Here is a 23,885-nt window from a genome sequence, read left to right as displayed (position 1 = left end):
GTATTACTGATGTAGTGTGTTGTGTCTGTTGTTATTATTTTTCCTGATTTGAACAATACCAAGACACTGACCAGAACATTTGTGAATATTAAAATTAATTTTGGTGTAGTTGAGTCCGTGTATTTACATTGATACTTAATTACAATGTACCTATTTATTACCAGTTTAGCTTTCTGTTTTGGGATATGATGAAGTTGTATTTCCTGTGGAAGGGGTAAAACTAAATGATGCAGAAAAGTTTTATTTTGTTAAATTCAAAACCAGTTTTTCTATTTTGAGAAATGTAATTTCATAGTCCTCTGCAAAAATTGTATGTTTTGTAACAGAATTGCTCAATTTATTAATGAAGATATTGCTGTGAAAACTAATTTTGTAACACTGGTTTTACATTTCTCTGGTATGGCTTGGTTTAGTGACACATTTCTTTTTCTAGGTATTGCTGAGGGTTACATGGAAGGTAATTCTTTGTGTCCCTAATTTCATGATGATATGGTGTATATTCTCCAGTCATACAGGGAGAGGATTTTTGAGTTCTTATATCCCAATGTTTAAAAATCATCATACAAAGAGCACAGCTGAAGTAGTATTTGCAGCTGAGTAAAACTGGCTGCATAGAAATATGAGGGATTGTGCATATCTGGTCTGTGAAATAGAGCTGTGCACTGCTTTGTCTTACCTGACATGCATACCCAAAGAAAGATTGACTGTGGGGCTTTCTGGGGTTTCACAAACGGTATCAAACACTGTTAGGGGAAGGAGCATTGAGCTGGTAGTACTCTCGTGATGAACTAATTTTCCATCTGGAAAGACAGACTGGTGTGATGATAACAAAGTTGCATGAAGGTCGTTCAAAGAGAAGCTCCTTGCCAATGAGGGGCTTGAAAATTACTAGCACATTATTAAGACTACTTTTTTTAACAACTGTGTCCATAACTGAAGTAAAAAAATTCCACTGATTTCCAAGACTTCTGTTGTTTTCTGTTTAAAAGCTTTAAATAGGTGATCTTTTGGAATTTTTAAAGAGAGCAGGCAGTGCACTGGTGGAATGGAAATTCATGCCACAGTCAGTCAGGGTGAGTTGGTGGGAGCCCACTTTGCTCAGATGATCCGCTGACCCCTCCCATCAACAGGAGAGGTTCCTTAGGCAGGGGACTCCAAGTGCTCTGAAGGTTCTTCAACAACTTCTCTTTGCAAGGACAATCTCACAGCATCAAATGCAAAACACCCTAAAACCAGTTTCCCTTCTATGTCAAATACCTAAAGCTAGATAGCACAAATATTCAGTTTAATATTTTTCCACCTCTAGGTATTAAAGAAAATACCTCTTGAAATTAGAAATTCAGAAACAATGAATTGAAATTAATTGAAAATTAATCGGGAAATTTTAGAGATTTTTTTTCCTTTCACCTTTGCACTCCAAAACCTCGCCTGTGCACTTTTATACAATGTATGCACTTTTATGCGATGCATACACTTTTATAAAATGTGTATCACCTCAAGTGCAAATCTTCCTTGTGCCACACATTTGCTAATCTTAATTTTTCTCAGGCTCTTTGTGTGGGGAACCCAGAACCATTAAGCATAGATGACATAGTTGCAGACACATAAATAAATAAATAAATAAATAAATAGCTGTACCTGATTCTAACCATTTTACATTAGGTTTCTCCATGCTTTGAAAGAAAGCATCGCCCTTCTTAACACAGGATAGCGAAGCTGTCCCTTAAGTGACCTGGCAAATAACTAGATTAGAGAATGGATGAGAGGAAAGCCTATCACATATAGTGAGTAAGTTCACTGTCTGAGTTAGCTGAAGCGGGAGGTTTATAGGCTGCATTTATAATTTAGTTGCTTAATAAATACCAGTTCTGAATAAAAATGCAACTGAAAATTAATCAAAAACTCAGGAAAAAAAATCATTTTATTGAAAGGAGTAGATAGACTGTATCCACTGGAATTTTGTGAAGCATTGAACATATTTCTCTGATGCAAAAGACAAAGCCACTGAGATGAATCCCAACATGATGACATTTTAGGGCCAAATCCTGCTCCTGTTGTTGTCTCTATCTGGACTCCTAGAGATTTCATAATGAACTTGATGTACAATATGCTTAGCCCTAATACCATATATTGTACTTTTGTGGAAAATGAGAAAAACTATGTCTAGATAACTGTTATTTACCCTTTAACTTGTGCACTATATACTGATAATGAAGCTTGAATTTCAGGAGTGTCCTTGTTGGGTAATACAGAGGTGAATATGCAAATTCTTCTTGTTGTGAGAACCCTTTCTTGGCAGTGTGGTTGCCAGGTTCCCAAGTCTATTCCCCAAGTGCTCTCATTTTCACAGTCTCAGCTGAACAAATCTCTGAATGTTTTCCCAAAGTCAGTGGTTACTTTCTTCATAGCAAACATGGTGGCATAAGCAGCACTTCTATCAAAAATATTTGTTTACAGTCAGGATGACATTTTATTGAGCATCCCTCATCGTTGTACTGTTATGAATATAGAATAGATTTTTTTAACAAAAATTACATTTGCCATGGCAGTTATACAGGGTTCAGCATGTCATTCCTTATTACATGTACAGCTGAATTTCTCATGGAGTAGCTAATCTGCTCAGTCAGTGTAATTACCATTATGAAGAGAATAGCAGGAAACCTACTATTATAATTTTGAACTATATCTAAGAACTCTCAAATAATGTCGTGGTAGTTTGCAGCAAGGGTTTATAATTTGTCAAGGATATGAATCAATACATGAAAATCTCTGTTTAAGTATGACCCATTTTCATTTCACTATATGCTGTCTTTGAGATTTCACTACCTAAAAGTACTTTTTAAGTCATTTTGTGTATGGTGTGTATTCCTGTCTTATTCAGTGTTTCATTTACATTAACTCTTCCTATAGGTAATAATGAACATAAACAGACCTGCCAGATTCTGAGGCCAGAGACAAACAGCCTTTTTCATATGCATTTTGCATACTTCCTGTGAAGAGCCTATAGAAATTTGCATGGCTCCATCCCCTGTTTTCTCTCCCTCAAAAAAGATGGACTTCCTTACACAGACTTCTTATTTTTTACTTATATTTTATACACATCCATACATACAGAGTAATAAAATGCATTATTTATTCCTTCTTATAAATTAATGTTTTTCCCTCTAAAATTTATTAGAAATCTGAATGGCTGAGGACTAATTAATTCTGCTATTGCTGTTGTTACTGCCTGAGAAAAGACAGAAACTTACACATAAATACATTTTTCAGCACAGGGGCATTATTTTGCTGTGCAGATATAAAAGGGATTAAAGTGGTAAATCTCTGTAAAGCAAACAGGGCAGTATTTATCATTGTCCATGAATATTAATTTCTGAAGCAATAGATGTAAGCATTTGAATTATAAGTTCAGTTGGCTTTTAACTCACTGTTTTTTAAATTCTATAGTAACTCAGTATACTGGGCTCCTTCTGCCAAACAGTTTGAATAAAAGAAATGAGAATAAATTCTATTCAAATTGGAGCAAATAGTTACTCTGGAGTGTACAATTGTTCAAAGACAAATCAGTTGTCATGCCAAAATTTGTTTCTATCAGAAAGACTGCCAAAGGCTGAATGAATGTTAACTCCATACAGGAGAAGGTCAGGAGAAACTCAGAAGTTTGCTGGGGTTTAAGACATCGATCATTAACGTTCTCATTACATACAAGTTTCTACAGGAAGGGTAGTATGTAAATGCCCTCAAGGCTCAGAAGGATCTGCCTGGCTTAAAAAAGAAGAACACTACAAACATTATTGAAGCTGAGAAGGCAAGTGGAGAGAGTCATTGTACGTGGAGAGGACTTGATTAAAGCTCTCCATGCATGTTCATTTCACTGAACAAACAGAAGTGGGTTGCACAGCAGCATAGCACTATATTGGTCTCTGTTGTGCAACTAAATGGAGATGAGGATATGGGCAAACATCCCTGATTTCAGTCTTGGACCTGTAAAAGAATCCCCAGACTGCATCTTGATACTCCTTTGTAAACATACCTACATCCTCCTTTAACAGTAGGGCTGAGTCAGTCTTTGTCACTGTGCTTCCCCGTTTCAGTCCCCTGCTTCACCCACAGGAAGGTCATGTCAAGTCCTGTGTGCTGTACAGGTGTATCATCACCTTACAGTTAATTGAGTTCCCAAACTTAGGCATGCCAACCTCGTCCTGTATCCCAAATAAGGGAGGGATAGTTCCATCCCTCATTAGCATTTCGTCATCTCCAATTCCTCCATGCCCTATGATGCATCTTTAGATAAGGGTTTAGTACTCATGCAACCTGGGTTTTCATCACCTTGTCTCACAGAAGCTTCCTGTTCTTCGTTTCTATCATTTCAGAAGTCTTTCTCTGGTAAAGTTTGAATTCCATCTTCTTGAACATTGGTGACAAGAACTGTGCAAAGTCATCCCCATTAGATGCCTTGCACAGTATTAGCAGTGCTGTTATAGCAGAAATATTTTGTCTGGTATAGGAAGGTTCTGATGTCTATATCATGCTTGTGTCACACAACCCTTCTGCGAAAAGTTAATTCTACCCAGTCTTAGAGTTTTGATCATTTTGAGCTGACCTATTCCCAGTTTATAGGAAATTTTTATTGCTGTTCATGTGTCAAAATGTATTGTCCCTTCTTTAACTCTTGAAGGTATTTTGATACGTTTCTCTCTCCCATTCTTTGGAATCATCAAATTCTTGTTACTGCATCTTTCTATTTCCCATGTTTTACACATTGTCATTGTGCTTCTAGTATTTATTCTAAAGTGCCTGGTGAAAATATTAAGGAAGCTAAGTTGAATCTTCAAGGAATCTCTCAAGAATCCTCTTTTTACACTTTCTCAGCGCTGCTTATTCCCTTTCACTTGAGGCATCTTCTTTATACCCGACACAGTTTCTTTTTTAATCCTCATTTTCTTCAGCTTAACTGGTCATTTTCCCATGAGGCACAGTATCAAATGCTTCATCAAAGTCAGAATAGATACGATCTACTGAATTTCTTTTATACAAAAATATCCTACCTAGAAATGCATAAGTCTAGTTCAGCCTACCTTTCCAAATCTGTGTTATATTTTATTTTATTTTCTGTTCATTTTATGTCCTCAATTAGTAATTCTTCAAATTTTGTTTCAGTTAATAATTTTCAACATCTCTTTTCCCTTCTCCTTGCCTGCCAGCATTAGATTTCTTGTTTTCATTTTTCAGTTAGGCTCCAAAATTTAAAGTCTTAAAATATTCTGGTTTTTTAAAAATACTTTTTACTAAGTCTGCATTTTCATGTGCCAGTTTTCTCTCCGTCTGATAGGTGAGTTATTAATCTATTGAGTTCTCTTTATTCATGAAGCCTTGCAGTTTGGCATGTTTTTTTATCTCTGAGTTTTATTGTAGAATATCAGGAAGTGCTGAGAATATTAGTTCTTTCCCCCTTTGAGGTGAAATTAGAAATGAGAAAAAGAAGGAAAATACCAACTGCTTGTATCTGTGTTGCCAAAATCAGAATACAAAAACATCTTATATTAAATGCTTTGATGATCAGCTGGCAAAAAAATGAGATTTTTCTTCTGCTTTTACCATTTGGATTTTGTTATTTTTATGCTTTTTGATGAGCCAAGATTTCCTTTAGAAAACAAAACAGAACAAAACAAAAACATGTGATTGCCTCCTGAAGGCAATTCCATTGAATACTATGATAAATTTTTAAAACCAGAAAATATTGTGGCATGACACACTTAATGAAATGGTAGGTCATGGAGTAGGAGATGTGAACTCCAAGTTTTCACAAATATCACAATCTTTCTGTATTTAGCTAATAATGGTAATTAATTCTAATGTTTTTCCCCTTGAATTTAAAATGCTATTGAAATCGTAGAAAGCAATTATGAAAAGTCTGGTTTCAGCTTCATAATTAAAGCTAAATTCCACTATTTGTATAAGGCTGGATTTTTTTTTTAATGTGAAAAATATAGAATGTCCTTCCAGATCTACCTCCTTGCTTTTTCATGTGGAATTAATTCTTTACAAAAATCTAGCACAGTGAAATCTAAATTATCTGTGGGTAGATCATACCAGTTTTGGGTTAACTCTTCAGAGTCAGTTTAGGTTTAGTGACATGCTAGCTTCAAGCAATCCTGCAGGTTTCACACATTAAAAGGACCAAAGGAATGGGCCCTGCTGGAGCAGAGTTGGCACCATAAAGCTCAAATTATGCTGTGGCTGTATTATCAAATACATTGTGTCCTGCTTTACTGTAAGCCCACTGGGGCTGTGAACTTGGGAGCTTCTCAGCATGCTGGCTTTTTTCCCAGTACCTCTGCCTGGAGAGGGGTTGGCTCTCCTGAGACACTGGTTCTGGACATGCTTGTTGGAAGAAAAGGGGGAAGGATGAAATATGAGGCAGGGAAAACCAGTAAGGGATATTTGCTGTGTCACTGAGGGGGAGACTGGCAGGCCAGAGTCAGGAGTCTCCTTGTTGCATTGTATTCACAACCAAGAAAAAAATGCCTCTCTAATGAGCAGATTCCTGAGTGCAGCAAATGTCAATGAGAAATTAATCACACATGTTTAACAGCTTACATGCTGGGAGAAAATGAGAGAGGTGAATTGTGCATTTGTCTTCAAGGATGTCTTCAACTCTCTTGTGGAAAGAAAGCTTAAGGTGGGTTTTAGACACACTGTTGTTAGGTTTTAGACATCCTGATTGTCTCGAAAAGGAGGGCTGGGGAGAAGTTCCCTGACCTGTGTGATGCAGGAGGTGAGACTGGATGATCTGGCAGTCCCTTGTGGCCCGAGGCTCCGTTGGTTCATGAAGCAGTCACTTTTTCATTTCAGTAGTGCTTCACTCAGTTAACTTAGCTCATTTAACAATATTGCTCGGTACCTATGTGACTCACTGGTAATGCATACTTGAGAAAGCATCCATTATTTGCAAAGCCTGGTTTGCTTTTTCATTTTGGCAGGATGTGAAGCTCTAAACAGATGATTGATGGCTTTTTCTGTTTATTTTCTAAAAGATGTCAAGCAGCATATTTACTGACTTGACTCCTGCTGCAACTTGTTAGTTTGAACAGTGTAAACACATCTTAACAACCCTTAGTAATTGTGGGAAGAAAGACATCACGAATATAATGAAAACTGACAGCACTGATTTCCATTCCTTTAATTCCTTTATGCTTACAAAGACAAGCACAGTATTTGGCTCAGGTGTTTTGGACATTCTGAAACTTCCAAATAAGAATTTATTGCTACTCATATTTCATATACACTACTGTTTTGGCTTAAAAAAAAAAAAAAAAAATTATTTCTCAAATTGCTTCATAGCCCCTTGTGCGTATACACATCTAACTGGTGGATATCCATGAGACATATTCCCTCGAATTTGAAAGATGTTTAGTTACAGAGAAAAATGGCTGGGTGGTGTGGTAACTTACATATGGAAAAGGAGGCTTTACATGAAGCTTAAGTGAAATGTAGGGAAGTCTATATTGTGCAAAAGAAGTAGCATTTATTCTGTGAATAAGTAAACAAAGAAAAAAATTGGATTTTTCCAAGGATACAGACAGAGTACAATTCCCTGCCATCTTTTCTTATGAGCAAATCTTCTAAGAAAATAATGATTTTTAAAAGTTTGTGAAAAGCTAGAAACATTAAGGATAACTTACATATATTTAGCTAGTAACAAATAGTTTCAGAGTAAACTAGTAAATAGCATGGTGATTTTTATGGAAACATGAAATTGAAATTGATTCAGTCAAGTATAGCAGATATTTTTAGTCATTCTTGCCACGAGATATCAATTGGAAACCTGCCATACTCAACTTAAAGGTGTATTTACAGTTTTCATACTCTTTTTCCTCCTAAAAATGCTAATCCTTTGGAAAAAAACTGTTCCTGAGCATTAGTCCCACAATGATTAAAAACTTTAAAATGTCTAGTATAGATCATTTGTCATGAATTATCTATTCTGCCAGCATCATCCCTGATCAAAGGTAGGTCCTCTCCTTCCCAAGTGTTTCTGCTTTGGGAACACTGTATTCCTACATTGCCTGTGTGTGAACATTTCTGATCCTCACTTTCATCCTTCATTTTATTAGGCTTATGGTGCCTTTCAGACAAACAAAACAAACAATAAAAACCTCCTTTCCTTTTCTGATCAAAATCCTTCACTTCAGCACAGAGGACCAGAACTGTATTTCCTTAATGCCTTGTTCAGTGTAATTGGTACTTGCCTGAGACCATATTTCTCTTCACTGTGATCTTATCACAGTGGTGGAGCAAGATAATCTCACAGTTATGTGGTAAATCTTTTTTCTCCTGCTCTCCCTAATGATAATGATATCTGTTCAACAGCCATTTTTAGGCCATCCTGAGCTAATTGCATGTGTAGAATAAGTGAATTTATTCCAGAGCAAAAATGAAACGTGAGATTCAACATAATTATTAGAATTACTTTCTTAATAATGTAGAGGAGCCCTTATAGGATATAATTTCTGAATATTTTACTGCTTATTTAGCTTCATTAGGAATGTATGCAATTATGCATGCAATTATTTTGTTTACTTGGTTAGTGGTGAGGTAATGAAGATCAGGCTGAGTTTGCAATAAAATGAGTTGTTTATGCTGAAATCAGATGTTCCAGTCATGCTCTCTATTGATATCCCTGGTTTATTCCTAAAACTCATTAACATCAGTGACACTGCTAGTGATGTATATTATCTGTATGAATTGTACCTGCTATGTGTTCAGGGAGGGGAGGACACTGACCACGAGGAAAAAGAGCAGTTTCAGTCCAGGACAAGTGTAGAAACCACTGGTTTAGTCTGAATCCAATAGCAGTCTTTATAATATAAAACCTAAATAAAAGGCACTTGACTGATCTTTGCTAATCTCTCTTGATTCAATATGTTTGTTGTTACATTCATATAATCATTGCCCAGTATAATTGTAAAGGCAATACAGTACAGCAGTAAAAACAGTGATCTTGGCATTATGAATGTGTTTTTGTGCCTTGTGTGTGCTTTGTGCTTGACCCATGTTCCTGCACTAACTCTTTCTTGAACTAAATTCTGGTTTTAGAACAAAAACTATTTCAACATATCTGGTTATGTGGCCTCTTCTAATAAGATTTGAAAAAATTCTTCGTAGTTGCTTCAACTAGTTTTCCTGCTTGGTTTTTGCATGAAAACAATGTTGGGTATTAGTCACTTTGGAGTAGATGTTTGCTGGAGATTCTAATCCAGTGTTTCTTCAAAAATTGCAGCAAAGCTCTGTATTTCATTGCTATAATATGCATTAATGTGTTAGTGCTGGAGAACTGGACAAGGTCTCCTGCCTTTAGAATGTCTGGAATGTTGCTTTGACTTGCTAGAAATGTCAAGTGTTGAAAACATTTATGCATGCAGATTGATATTCTTACTAAGACCAAGGAGATTATGTGAATTGTTTCATTATTCTGCTAATGGTCTGCGTAGTGATGAATGCAAAGTGAGAAGGAAATGTCAGAGAATTTTCTGCATATGAAGATCTGTATTCCCATGATTTGCTATCCATGTGATCCATAAATTTGCACAAAAAGTGAGAAAATAGAATTCCTGAAACCCTGACTAACCTTGTTACCAGCTTTATAAGTTCTCTGCAAACCTGGTTAGTGTGACCATACATTCATGCTTAGCAGCAAGAGCTTTTTTAAGTAAACAAGCTCTAATAGCTAATGCTGAAGTTATCCCTAACAATGCAGATTATTTAGTTGGACAAGTTACTTTTACTGATTAAAATGTTTGTAAAAAATTCTGTTGGACTCTTCCCTTATCTCCTGTGATTCTTCCTGAAATCTAGTGCTATGATTTTTTTAATTGCAAGCTAATTGTTGTTTAATTTCCCTGTAAGCATTTTAGTTGCATTTGGTTTACCTTTGTTGTTTCCTTTCTTTTTGAAGTCTTCTGGGTAGAGTAAGTGAGCCTCATGTAATTTGTAACTTTTGCATTTGTACTTCTGTTAGTTGGAATTTTTAGTAGGCTTGTGTTAATTCTGTTACAAGATCCTTATTTCATAATGCTGCTTTTCACTATGGTATTGAAAAGAATTCAGATTCGCCTTTACTGATGAACAGCCGATAGAAAATTAGTTACTTGAATAATTAGTTACTAGAAATTAGTTGTATGAATTATTTTGGTTTGCATTTTTCTTATTTTTAACTATGCCTAAAATGGAATGCCTTCTTTTGATTAAGCATTTGGAATTTATGACTGCTGCAAAAGGTAGGAATTTTGCTGATGACAGTAATGAGTCAGCTGGTGAGAAGACGTTGTACTAAAAAGAACAAAAAAGGTCTTTACTATCTGCTGTCTTTTTATATATGGCCTTGAGGAGAAACAGAACTTGCTTATTGAAAAAGTTGAGCATCTAATACACTGATGCACCTGTTATTTCTCACATATTAAATCAGGTAATGTTTGAAGTGACCACTGATGCTCTTGTGAATTATATTCTCCTTTTAGTACTCTGGACATTCAGCTCTGTTTATGTGTATTGAATCACTATCCTTAACACTTGAAATTTCTTTTACTTTAGAAATTTGTCAGTTTGCAGCATTCCCATTGGTTTCTGACCTAATTTTTTCTTACTGTAAATCATATCTGTAACTAAAACAATTTGGGTTTACATTTTATATTCATATAGAGACTATGAATCAAGCAACACCTGCAAGAAAGCTGGAAGAGGTTCTTCACCTTGCAGAACTCTGTATCGAAGTATTGCAGCAAAATGAAGAGCATCACTCAGAGGTGAGGCTGGAATTGCATTTGCTGTAGAGAATGGTTTGTTCCTGGTTTTTTGCTCCTCTGATGCGAAGCAAGTCTGTCAAGAAACATTTTAGTTTTCATTTCTGACATATGTTTAAGGCAGTTCACATTTACAGAGGAATAAGAGACTTGAAGCTTATGTAAAGTGAAGTGAAATAAAACTCTACTTCAATTCACTTGAATGAACTGTAGGTTTAGAAACAAAAATTAGAGAGCATAAAACAGACAAAGCATCTTTGTGCTGGAGGTGCTGAAACGGTATGGAAAACATTCATAGCCTTATACAGTTTTTCCATCCAACTTTTCACCTGATGTTCAAAATAGAAAGAAAATATAACTGAATGCTGGTTTTCATCATGCTGTATAGAGCTAGATTATGGATATAAAAATAATGATAGGTATAATAATCTCATTGCCATTGCTCTTGTGTTGATTGGAAAAGTATGCTCTTAAAATTGTGCTTTTAAAAATAGCATTGTAAGGTAGAAGAAATGAAATAAAACAATTTTATGTTTCTTTCAAATCTTTTGCTTTATGATGCAGAAACCATAATAGCTAGAATTCTAGCCCCTCTTATGTCAAGCAGTTACAAAACTTAACTTGCCCGGATGCACCTGTATATATTATTGAAATTTAATTAATAAATACCATCTTCTAAGGTTCAGAAAATTGTTTTTAAAGTGTTCTCAAAAAACTCAATAAATATTTTTTTGGAAAATATGCAAATGGATAAACATTATCTAGTATATATAATTATAAAATATGATCATTCAAAACATCTGGTTTTATATCACACTATGGAATCTGGTTTTTAGCTTACATCTGTCATGTGTGAACTTGTTATAGATGTTTTATCATATACTGAAGAAACAGCTGTTTTGATGATTTGAAATTAATTCCCTGGAGGTCCTGTTCTACACTACTGTTGCCACTGTGTTACAGTGTAATGATTACTTAATAAAATGTATTTATTGTGGTCTCTGTCTTCTGAGGACCTGCATGACTGTAAGAAAATTGGACTTCTGTGGAAAAGAACACAGAAACAAAACCCAGATCAAATCATACATATATGATTAATCATCTCTGTTCAAAGATTGCATTCTATACTACTTATTTGCAGTCAGAGATGGGATGTTTTTCAGAAGGATAAGTATAGTGCAAGTGCCTTCAGAAAAATTTATTCAGCAAAAGTTTGCAATCTAATCTAAGGTACCTTGAAAAGAAAAAATATAATGCTAACGTTATTTTCCCCTTCCTTCACTCATGTAATACATGTTCAATTTCACTGAAATTTATTGGGCATACAGAATTTCACTATTAAAGTGTATCTGAGAAAAAGATTGCCAAATTATACATTCCCTACTCAAAAGAGATTATTAAGTATGGTGACTTCACATCATAGTGTTATGCAAATGTTCAGTGTTTGATGCTACAGTTAACAAAAAGGATCAGTAATCTGTAAAATAATAGATCACATTTTTAACACTAGATTTTTTTCTTTATTTTTTTAATTCATAACATTTACAAATTTCGGGGATTCCCCAAGGGAAGAGAGGTATGTGATTCCTGATGAACTAAGCATTGTTTTGCTCTGCTCATGGCATGGAACTGTGCATTGAACATGTAGCATAAACTGTTGTGATGATTTCTGGTGTTCCATAGCCACATTTATGTGCCTTCCAAAATCTAAGAACTCCATTCTTCCTTTAATCCAGGCAGTGTTTCTGTTCTCCTAGAATGTGTGTCATCAATTGCTAATTGCTTTTAGCCTGTTATTATCCATAGCAACTGTGCTGTTACATTTAGCTTTAACTTTTTTTTTTCTAGTCTTCTCTCTTGCTGCCCAAGTAATGATGCATAGCTCTTGAGAGAGACTAAGAAGAATTTCTGTCTGGGTTCAAAGTATCATTTACAACAAGGAAGAAAATGGAGAGAAAATGTGCTCATTTTCTAGTTTTGGTTTTGCTTTGTTTTGAAATTTTGGCAATATTTTCTGAAAAGGGTTTTGCTTGCTTAGAAGGGTCCCCTGCAGGTGCCTATATACATTTTTTATTTTCATGTAGTTATTTTCTAGAGCAAGGAGTCTCTTCTTTTAATTGACTCCTACTTAAACAGGTTCATTAATAAGAAATTTCTTCCAGTTTGATGAAACTGAAAGACTCCATTTCAAACTCTTGCCAAAGTTTTTGAAGCCTCATCTCTCCTCCTTGCTATGGTGCCAGTTGTCATCCTTCAGTCCTGCCACTGGAAGACACAAAGCACTTTTCAGTAATAGCAGGAGATGCTCAGCATTTCTTTAAAACTTTTGCCAATTCATCATTTCTCCATTTGCCCCATGTCAGAAGGAACTACAGGTAGTCATCAAAAAGTCCAAGATGCAAAAACACATTTGTAGACCACTTCACAGAAGTTGTCTTTTATTTGATGCCTTTCAGACCTAACTACATAAGGCTACACCACCCAGGGCCTGCATTTCATAAATGCAAGTGAAGATTTCTATGAATTTATTTGAAGCTGGGGGGACTCAGCTCTTGTGTAGATCAAGCTACATATGTTCCATGCTGGCAACTCAAAAATATTCAAAATTATATATTTTAAATGAGTGGCATAAGTTTGAAAGCAATGCCATCTTCCTGTGTTGCACGTGTCGGCATTTCTTACTGTGATATGTTCTTATACACCCCGAGCAAAACACTCAGCAGGATTCAATGTTCATCCTGTTTCATAAACTCCCTCCACCTTCATCTCTAACTCCAGGATCACACAGCTCCCCCTGGTCCAGTGCTCAGCTCCAATACTGACATTTAAAAGCCTAGGTTTATGTGCTGGCAAATAGGTACAAAGTTATATGTCTTTAATGAGGAACTGGGTTTACTTGCTGGTGATATTTTTCACAGTTCTGTTCTTTAAAGATTGCCTAAGAATATAAATTTTTGACAAAAAAAACTGCTCCAACATGTTAAGTTACTGGAAATGAGTATAGACATTAGTGAACTTCTAAAGATTTATAGCATTTGCACAAGGAAAACTGGGTGTCTTCCTCAGAAGAAGCTGATATCTTTAAGGCAAAAATAGGAATTAAAATCGCTCTCTAGCTGTTAAAAAAACCCCCTCAGACTTCGAGGAATAAAATTTTACAATAAACCATCCTTTTTGATTACAAATGAAGGCAGAATGTATTCATAAGGATTTATTTTAAAAATAAATTCATCTGCTCTAGAATTTAATGAAATCAAAAGAAACATATACAGTCATTTTTTCAAGGGTAAGGCCTTCAAGCTTTTCTTTGCTCTCTGGAAAAAAGGCATTTATACTCTTTCTTTCTTTTTTTTTTTTTGGTGTTATATTTTTATTCTGATCATATCACCTTTCCCACAGTAATCTGTTTGATTTCTTTTTTTTTTTTGATGCAAAGTTTTATAAAATATTTTCACATTTTTCACTTGGCCCATTCTTCCTCCCCAAGTGAGACAGGACATGACATGACATGCTCAGATGTGTTCTGCCACAGATAGAGCACATCTCTTGGCTTTGGCTCATGTTTACTAATTCTATTTTGTTATGTTTGCAGGCATTTGCTTGGTGGCCAGAATTGTTGGCTGAGCATGCAGAGAAGTTTTTGTCTCTATATTCTGTTGACATGGATTCAGCACTTGAGGCACAGCCACAAGACTCCTGGGACAGCTTCCCACTTTTCCAGCTGCTGAATAATGCCCTCAGAAATGACAGTAAGATCTTAATTTTTTTTTTCCATACTGTTAGCATAAGATTTTCAATGTATCCACCCCTTAGAAATGTGTTTCTAAACAGGATAATGCTCAAAATAAAAGTGACAGTGCCTGTTTTTATGATACCTGTCTAGGTGTTCCACTTGCTGCAAGCTGAGGAGTTTCTCTCTATCCTTGCACCATTTCAGTCCTTACTCTGGCAGTGCATTAGCCACTTGGTCTTCACAAATTACTCAGTTTTGAATCAATTGTGTACAAGCAGTGTAAGAGGTGTTGATAGCTTGCATTTAATCTATATTGCTTAAATAAAGTTGTCGTTTCTATTTCCTTCTAAGCCCTCTAAGCTACTTTCACACTAGTTATGTCTGTGAAAGTATAGTAGTGTTAGCATGAATGGAATAAAATACACACAACAAATGTTCTGTTTGGATCCTTTGTTGGGCAAACTGCAACTTCAGAAACTTATTAAATCACCATGATGGCAATTGAGAAGGTTGCTGGAAAGGGTGCAGGGATTTTTCAGTCTTGCTGCCAATCTCAGAAGAGCTGGGCTCCCAAAAGGTGGATTGTGCACTACTCTAAGTGGTGTCTGATCATCTAAAATCCAGATTAAAAATCTGAAGCCTCTATTCAGATGGGATATTCAGCCTGTTTTCCTACCATCAAACATTTTCAGTTTAGGAAGCACATCTCTAGTTGTGGTGTTACAATTCTTTGGTAAGAATTCTTTGGTTTCCAAAACAATTCTTTGCTTTCTGAAAACTGTGTAGGTGTTTTAAAGTACTCCTACAAGAAGGATTTTTGACACCAGTTTTAACTTTGTTGTTGTGTCATTTGTGTTCCTTTGAGCTTTGGTTCCAACCTGAGAGAAGCATTAGACGCAAACAAGGGTTGTTCTCACATGCAAGAGATTGCTAATAGGCTGCTGATTTTTCTTTCCTTAAAAGATTAAATGGATGATAATGCTAAATTGCTAGAATAGGCTTAAGAAAGACATTTTATGAAAACATCCATGTAAAGCAACTATTACAAATATTGTAAAACTTTAACTGAAGGACATGAAACAACTGTTGTATGAAATATCACACCTCTATGCCAATTTCAGTATTTCCCCAATGGTAATAGATATATTAAATTACATTTTCTGGCAGGTGAAAACCATCTGGAAAATTGCACGCTTTTTCTTTTTCCAAAACTACTGGAAAGAAACCATGGAAATTAGTCACCTATTAATCAGTGGACATGTTAGCAAGTGGCAAGTGACCATTCTACCAAGAAGTGATTCCCAAATGGAACATACCTCAGTGCTTATTCTTTAATTAACAGCCTTTTCACCTTATAACTGCATTAAAACCATTAGCAAGAGCTTCCCATGCTTATATAATAAATTTTACAGTCTTCCAAGGTAAAATAAATAGTTGTGACTTTACCCTAAGTGAAAATCTTTTCCTGAAAACTATCACCTTCATAAAGATCTTTTTAGAAAAAAAAAAATCTAAAAAGGGAAAAACTGGAATGTGGTCTCATGAGGATAAAAAGGCTAGTGTTAATAATTAACAAGGAGAGTGAAGTGGAGTAAATTAGCCATAATAGAGCCCACAGTGACTGGCAAAGTCACCTCTCATTATCAAAAAACTCATTAGGAAATGAAGAGGTGGAAATCCCACTGGGTTATTCTCACTCTCTGGCTGTATCAGAGATTACTTTTCAGACTTCTTTCAAATGAAGAACAGTTAGGTCACCATATTGCATATTAGGTTAATCTTCACTGAAATTTGGAGGACTGACACCTGCATGTTATTCTATCTTGAAAGCATTAAATGAGCTCTAAATCTTTGGTGCATGAATCAGTTTTCACATAAACCTGACATGAGAGAACTCCTAACAATAAAGAAACAATCTTACATTCACAGCATTAAAGAAAACTTGCATGTAAAACTATTTTTATAACTACATAGCTAAAGTATAATAAAAAAAACTGAGACAATGAAAATTCATATTCAAGTAATAGTGAAGGTGCTATTTTACACAGTGTAAAAAACATTGTACAAGATTCAAGGCAAATACTTCAAAGTCAGCATTCAATTAACAATGAGACAAAACGTATTTTCCAATATGGTGTGTTATTTTTTATAAAGAGAGGGGAGGATGAGGAAGTTCTTACTGAAGCTTCTCATTTCTTTCATGAAAGACTCCATTTTGTGTCACCTTAAGACTCTCCATGTTTTCTCATCTTATTCCACAAGGAAGAGTAAATCAGTGATTGCATTCCCATTTAGTCTAACTGAAAAACTTTAAAAATGGAGGGAGGGAGGGAGGATGATCTTCCCGTCATATTTCATCTGCTCTCTTGGGAGAACAGCTCTCATGAGAATGTCTAACTGCCAACATCTAACTTCTCTCTGCTAACTACAAAAAGTGAATTAAAAATTATATTCACTGTGGAGATGAATAATAAAGTGAAGATAAATTTCTTGGTTTTTTTCAGATTGTAAATATTTGAAAAAATATCATAGCCGCTTTTATAGTGTACATTTTAATGATCTCCAGAGTTGCTATTGTCCACACACAATTATGCCTGACTCTGTAAAACTGTGCAGACTGTACAGCCATAGCAGTGCTCAACATCCCTCTAGGACAGCAAAATTATTTTTCCCAAAATTAGATATTCATAAAGGGAAGAAGAACATAGTTGTCCCAGGATTGTATCTTATTTTCTGTAATGAACATGTTACTTTTTTTCCACAGAGGCTATCAATTATGTTTGAAGGGGCCTGCTGTAGAGAGCAATTTACATTCTGTAGTTGTTTAATTATTCAGATTAATCTGGTTTTTATTGCCCAAAAGACAGACATATTAATTCCTCTTCATTTAACGTGGTGTGAGATATCTTTTAGTGGCATATGCCTAGTTAGATGAAGTGCCTACAAATTTTGCTTGTTATAGAGGTTTTCCAACTCTATATTCAGTATTGTGATCATTTCCTTACCAAGTTTTCTCTGCAAGTGTCACTTACTGACACTTTGTCCTGTGCCATTGCTCAGCATTATTGCATTGCTACCTTGGCCTGAACCAGTCAAAACCAGGAGTGTTATAAAGGTGACTCATAATCTTCATTCTCCTTCAAGTATTACTCAGTGGAAGGTCTGTGCACCTGCTCTGACTCTGCTTCAGTCTGCTCTAAAGGGCAGAGTCTGATGAAGCTGGTTTAGAAAAAGCAGCCTGTTGGGTGTTAGCCTTTTGAAAGCCATTGCCATAATTATGGTTATTGACTTCAAACAGGAATTCTCTGATACACTGTTTTCCACTATTGCTGCTAGTAGCAGAGTGGCAAGCACCACCAAGGACAGAATCATCACCTTCCTGCTTTGTTACAGACTGTGTACCGCTCTTGGACTAGAATTTATGTATGGCATTGTACCCTATCTTAAACTAGAGGGCAGGGTAAGAAAACAACTTGGATTTAAGGTAGTCAAAGAAAGCTGTATACCCACCCCAATACCTCAAACCTTACACTTCTCATTCATTGTAGAGGGTATCTTTGCTCAGATCAGGGCCTCAGTCCTAATAGGAACTGCTTTGAAATCATAACCTGCCTTCAAATAACAGCTACATGTCTTGGTTACTGATACTGAGAGTTAACTCAATCAGTTATGCCACTATTTTGTAAAGATCAAATAAATTTCAACCTTGCTTTCACAAAGCAAACCTCTAAATTTCACTTTTAAAATATGTCTTATATGTAAAAATACAAGATAATTTCCATTTGAATTGGGACACTTGCAGTTTTTACTGCAATTTAACTAGCTTAATAAGAAATTCTCTGTGGAGGCAGCAAATGAACGGGAATATAACTTTCTTTTCACATGTCACTGGTTGACTTTCAATTGCTAGAAATATAATCTGGACCCTCAAGGATATTTCCTTCTTGAAATATACTCCTTCTATTTTGGATTTTAAAATATTCCAGAAAATTCAAGTTTTCTTTTCAGTAGAATCCGATTAAGCGCAAGATAATTACAGACTCTCTGACAGAGTGCTAGTTTTGTCAAGGGAAAGGAGACTCCTGTTCATCTGTGTCATGCTTGCCTGCCTTTGATTCTGCAGAAGCTCTTGAGGGCAGCATGACGTGCTGACTCCAGGAAAGCTCCTGAGATGTGCCTGTATCGGTAAAAGCAGTAGAAGCCTCTCTGCTTCTGTGGTGCACAGGCACAGCAGATTCATTTCCTACTGTTAGAGATGAAACCTCATTCCAGTACTAAATAACTAGACTTTAGATTAATCTCTGATATTTTCTTGTCATATTTTAATATATTTCAGCTAATATATTTCCTAATATGGAAAAATGTAATGATTTTCTTCTTCAACTTCAATTTTTCAAGAATATCTAGTTCGGGGCTCTGTTTCTATTCCCATAATATGTTTGTCCTTTAATATTGCCTATGCATTACCTTGCTCTGGCACAGGCTTCCATTTTATTGTTGCTTGTGTGAATATGCAAGGCTCATATGATGGCTCATATGAAGAGGGTGTGGGGTGTCTGTATTTAAAAGACAATGGAGAATTAATCTACATAGCTTTAAAGACAAGTGGTAGTTGAAGGATCTGAAGCGTGGCATTTCCTCAAGGATCTCTTGTTTCCCATCTGCTTTGATGCACAGGTGGTGCCTTTTGGCAAGATCAATTTTAATCATAGGGTAGAGTGCCATGAGTCTGATGATGATACTCAGCTATATCACTTATCTCTGTGCTCTGAGTTCTTTCCCTGCCCTGCATTAATCCTGGATGGAGATCTCCAGATAGGTAAATCAGAGCTGCCAAGTCCTGAACCCTGGGAAAACAGAATGCTCATGGAGCTGTTGATCAAGACAGTTCTCTTGTGGGTGTGTGCCCACATACAGAGGGAATTCTGTGGAAGTGAAGTGTAAGTCTTGGCATAATTTTGGAAAATTTCACTTCCCTGTAAAGACTGGTGGCATGATGTTAGGAAAATGATTCAGCTTTTGAAGTTGAACACCTTTATTGCCTGTGACTTCTTAAAATTTCATGCTGGCTTCAAAATAACAAGTCACTGCCCATGAGGTTTCATTACTGTAATTCCCAGAGCAGTGCTTGTAGCAGAGCATTTCTGCGGTGTGCACAGAAAACACTCAGCTACAAGCTTATCCCTTCAAGTAGCTGTGGTTGCCTGATTAATTACAGATCTTCACTGGTTCTCTATAAACCAGCAAGATTGATTTAATTGGCACAGTTGTATTCTTGCTGTTATTTTTCAGCTCAGAGTTGCCTTGAAAACTCAGTCTAATATGCAAATGGATACCAGTAACCTTTTGTTTCTCCAAGGCAGTGCTCATCAGCTGTTTACTGTGCAACCTTTGTAATATCCAAATCCTCCTCAGTCATTTTTGTTGCTGGTGAAAGGTGCTGTAGTTTTAAGCTATATAAGACAACTATAAATAGAGAAAATAACACTGTTTTGCATTCCTGATACATAAATAATAAGCCAGAACTAACTAGTTAGCAATTATTTTAAGGAGCAGTGTGAATAATGGATCGTGTTTGTAATGGACTCACAGGTACTCTCAAGGGTGGATTCTCAGGTGTTTAATAAAGAGATGATCCTACACCTCTGCCTTTTTCTCAGTGGAAACCCTAATAATCTCTGCCTGCTACCTAGCTGCCTGTTTTTATAAAACTTCCTGTATCTGATATCTCCACCCCTGTGTCTAAAGTGGTTGGAAATTAGCTGAAAGTTTCAAAATTCTTAGCAAGATAGCCAATTACACAAAGCCAGAGAGCTGATCACATAATATTGCTTCCTCAGGTAAAGGTGATTGATACAACATTTCCTATTACTCTACAAGGATGTTTTCAAAAAAATAATTTTTTGCTTTCAGATCATTTTATTCAAGTAAGAAAGTAAAATGGTGTCCAGAAATTCAGCAACAAGGGCACTTCCTTGCAGTACAAGTAGCAATAGGGGACAGAAACTTGACAGCCTGTTTTCCCCATAGTCTGCATCTCTCCCATGTTCAGTTTGGGCTGGACATCATTCAGGAATGGAAGGAAAAGTAGTTTCTGGAAGTTATAGAAATTATTTTGACATGTTACACATGTAGTGGCATTGATAGTAGAACAAAAGGGATTGTAATTTTAAATGCTAGTGTCCACGGTGAGCCCTGTGATCCAGGCTTTTATTCTTAGGAAGAGGAGGAAGCCTCCTCAAAATGTGGTTTTGGGGCCCATCCAATTATACAAGAAGCCTGTGTGCTGGAATAGGTGGGAGGAGAAACCCACAAAAGAATTTAAAACAACAGAACACGGACAAGAGAAAACAAAGGTTGCCAAGGTCATGAAAATTTTTCTCTGTGTCTGAGCTTCTAGGATTTCCATACGCACATGGGAATACTCTCATAGGTTCTTATAACGGGGCTAGATTAAAGGGTGAACACAGACACATTCAAAACATGAAACATATATTCTCTTGGTGGGACAGGACATTAGTGTGCTAAAAATTAGCATTTGCTGAGAGAGCACTTCAGCAAATACAGGGACAAGCAGGGGTGATGACAAACTAATTTTCAGATTTTGAGCATATTCAGTTTGCATGTGAATGCAGTTTTTCATGTGGTAAGTCCCATCTGTGAAGTAGGTAATATTCTACTGCTTATTAATGGCATTCAATACTTGGGTTTTTTTTCTTTGTTCAGGTATTTTTGTCCTGTCTTGGTGTAGAAATAATGAACAAAATTGGTAATGTTTAGACTCAGCAAAGCATATTATTAGTTTTAAGAAGATGCAAAAGGTTCTGGTTCAGTAGAGAATTTCAGTATGTACCTACTTTTCATTACACTGACAGTTTGAAATATACTACAATGTCCTTATGGAACACTTAATTTATCTTTTCTGAACTGTATTTCCTACAAAGCTAGATCTTATTCTTACAATGCCTTTGTGTACTAAAACATTTTAAGATACACTTCTTCCTGTAACAAAAGGTCTGACTTTTTTTTTGTCTCTTGTTTGTTTTTTAAAGCACTTTTGTGCAACGGAAAGTTTCACAAGCACTTGCAAGAAATTTTTGTTCCCATGGTCGTCCGCTACATTGATCTCATGGAATCATCAATTGCTCAGTCCATTCACAGAGGTCTTGAACAAGAGTCATGGCAACCTGTCAAGTAAGTGCTTTTTACAAAATCTGAACAAAGCACCTGCTTATACCTTTCTGTCTAATAAGGGGTTCTCCCCTGTTGTCCTCTAAATATTCTATTTTTTATTGTATTCCTACATTATTTCTTCACAGGAGCATCACCAACAGTCTTCCTAATGTAGCTCTTCCAAAAGTTCCAAGTTTGCCTGTTAATCTTCCACAAATACCTAGCTTTACTACACCAACCTGGATGACTTCTTTGTATGACTCCACGTGTGTATTCTTCACTAACTTTCTGACTGTATGTCAGCTCTGCATGGCCTTGCTAGTGTTCTGTGCAGCTGTATTTGGATTGCATGGTGTTTATCCTCTCTTAGTTGGAAATTGTTGTTTCTTGGGAGTGAGCCCAGCATGGACTGTTAGTGAGTTGCGCTTTCTAGTGCATTAAAATGTAGCAGTCTTCAACCTGGTAACTTAGAAAATCAACTTTGCAAAGGCCTGTCCTAGCAGGAATGATGTTTAATGCTCTAAACAACCTAATGACTCTTTTGAATTAATAAGCAGTGGGGAACCTTTTGGATGATTGATTTTAGATTGTGGTTTTGTAAAATGAGGTAGCCCATTATATTTTTTGCATGGGTTTGATTAACTCATTTTATATGGGCTCGGAAAGTCATTGACTGTAAATATTGTCATCAGATTAAATATCCGTGTTATGGGAAAATAGTAAAATGTTAATAAGTACCAAGGGGAGAAGTACATCTCTTTCTTTGTCTTTTTGAAAAAAAAAAAAATTCTTTTTGATTTTTCCCCAACATTTTGGTGCTCTATGGAAATATTCCCATAGTTATAGGTCTGATTTCTGTGTGAGAACTCATCAATATATGTCAGAGAAAGGCTCATGAACCTTATTTTAGCAAAAGTTATATTAGGAAAGCATGGATGTGAAAGACTTCAAAAAACACACATTCAAAACACATACGTTGATAATATAATTTCAAGACAAGTGTTGTCTTTTCAATTTCATGACAATCTCCTAAATAGCATTAGATCTATTTCTGTAAGAGTTAATGCAATCACAGAATACCATGTTAAAAAGATCATCTCATCAACTTTTCTTGGCAAAACCATGGTCTAGGATGGCCTAGTGCCCTGTCCAGATGAATTTTTTAAATGTGCAATGTGGGGGAATCCACCATTTCCTCTTGGGGGATTATTCCAATGGCTGATTGTCTTCATTGTGAAAAATTTCCTCTTCTTTCTAATCAGAAACTCCCCAGAAGTAACTTGAACCCATTATCCCTTGTCTTTTTCATGTGACTCCTTGTAAAAAAAGGATTATTATCATTGTTGTTCTGCTGTTAATTCCCCTAAAAAGTGACAGAATTCCTCTTAATCCTTGGCTTTGGTACCTTTTGTGTTTACTATAGTAATGCTAGGTTTCTCCTGATGTGCTTATGCAAGTCATTTCAGCTTTGAATACAAACTAATTGGCCTTCTGGAACTCAAATTCCTTTCTGTTATCCCCAGGTTTTCAAAGGTCACTTTTTTTTAAAGAATAGCTTTCAGAGTTGAGAGTTTCTAATCTTGGATGTGCTCTTGTAATCTGCTTTCTAGCAGCCCCATCCAGTAAAAATAAATTGGATAGATGAAATTTCATGTATTTTGAATACTGAATTTATAATGAATACAGATTCTGGTTGGAAGATTATAGTGGTAGATCTTTCCTAAATGAGGGAGTTTGTGCAGCAATATATCTAGACGCTGTTGTCAAAACATATGCAAGCATAGTGAAATACAGCCATGGGCTCATCCCTCTTGCATATGTTCTTGTATTTAGTTTCATGGTATACATGACACACAAATAAAATTCTAAACCAACCAGTGAGGTTTTCATAGCCTTTGGTGAGCAGTGAGGTTGACATGCTGTAAACACTTGCCAGAAGTAGCTATCATTCTGCTGCTTTTCGAGAGAAGTGGGGTGTGCAGTGTCTCTTACTGGGGTTGTGACCTTTGTAAGGCCATCATCCCCTTTCAGCCACCCCACACAGCATTCTAGAAGAGATCTGTCATGGTGCTGGCTCTGATGGAGGCACCTCTTCATATGCTTTCCCCAAAACATAGATATGTGAGGATATATTTATAAGATGTGTATGATTTGACAGTCTCGATTGCAGGCAGCAT

At 36.0% G+C, this 23,885-nt stretch overlaps 1 protein-coding gene across 10 annotated transcripts in view; it reads left to right on the top strand.

The window, feature by feature from the left end:
- The window catches only part of LOC132327725 (calcium-dependent secretion activator 2), a 296,530-nt gene that overhangs the window by 213,171 nt on the left and 59,474 nt on the right, over positions 1–23,885 (top strand). For 8 of the 10 annotated variants that reach the window (XM_059847194.1, XM_059847193.1, XM_059847201.1 and 5 more), the window contains exons 17-20: positions 10,702–10,805; positions 14,395–14,551; positions 21,588–21,729; positions 21,855–21,974. In XM_059847194.1, coding sequence (XP_059703177.1) covers positions 10,702–10,805; positions 14,395–14,551; positions 21,588–21,729; positions 21,855–21,974 — 523 coding nt within the window. The remainder of the gene's footprint in view (positions 1–10,701; positions 10,806–14,394; positions 14,552–21,587; positions 21,730–21,854; positions 21,975–23,885) is intronic. The other 2 variants (XM_059847195.1, XM_059847200.1) reach the window with 1 other exon arrangement.

Source organism: Haemorhous mexicanus, chromosome 5 (genome assembly GCF_027477595.1).
Source record: "Haemorhous mexicanus isolate bHaeMex1 chromosome 5, bHaeMex1.pri, whole genome shotgun sequence".
Taxonomy (NCBI): domain Eukaryota; kingdom Metazoa; phylum Chordata; class Aves; order Passeriformes; family Fringillidae; genus Haemorhous; species Haemorhous mexicanus.
The sequence above is the reverse complement of the archived record's forward strand: the minus strand, read 5'-3'. Positions and strand labels throughout refer to the sequence as shown.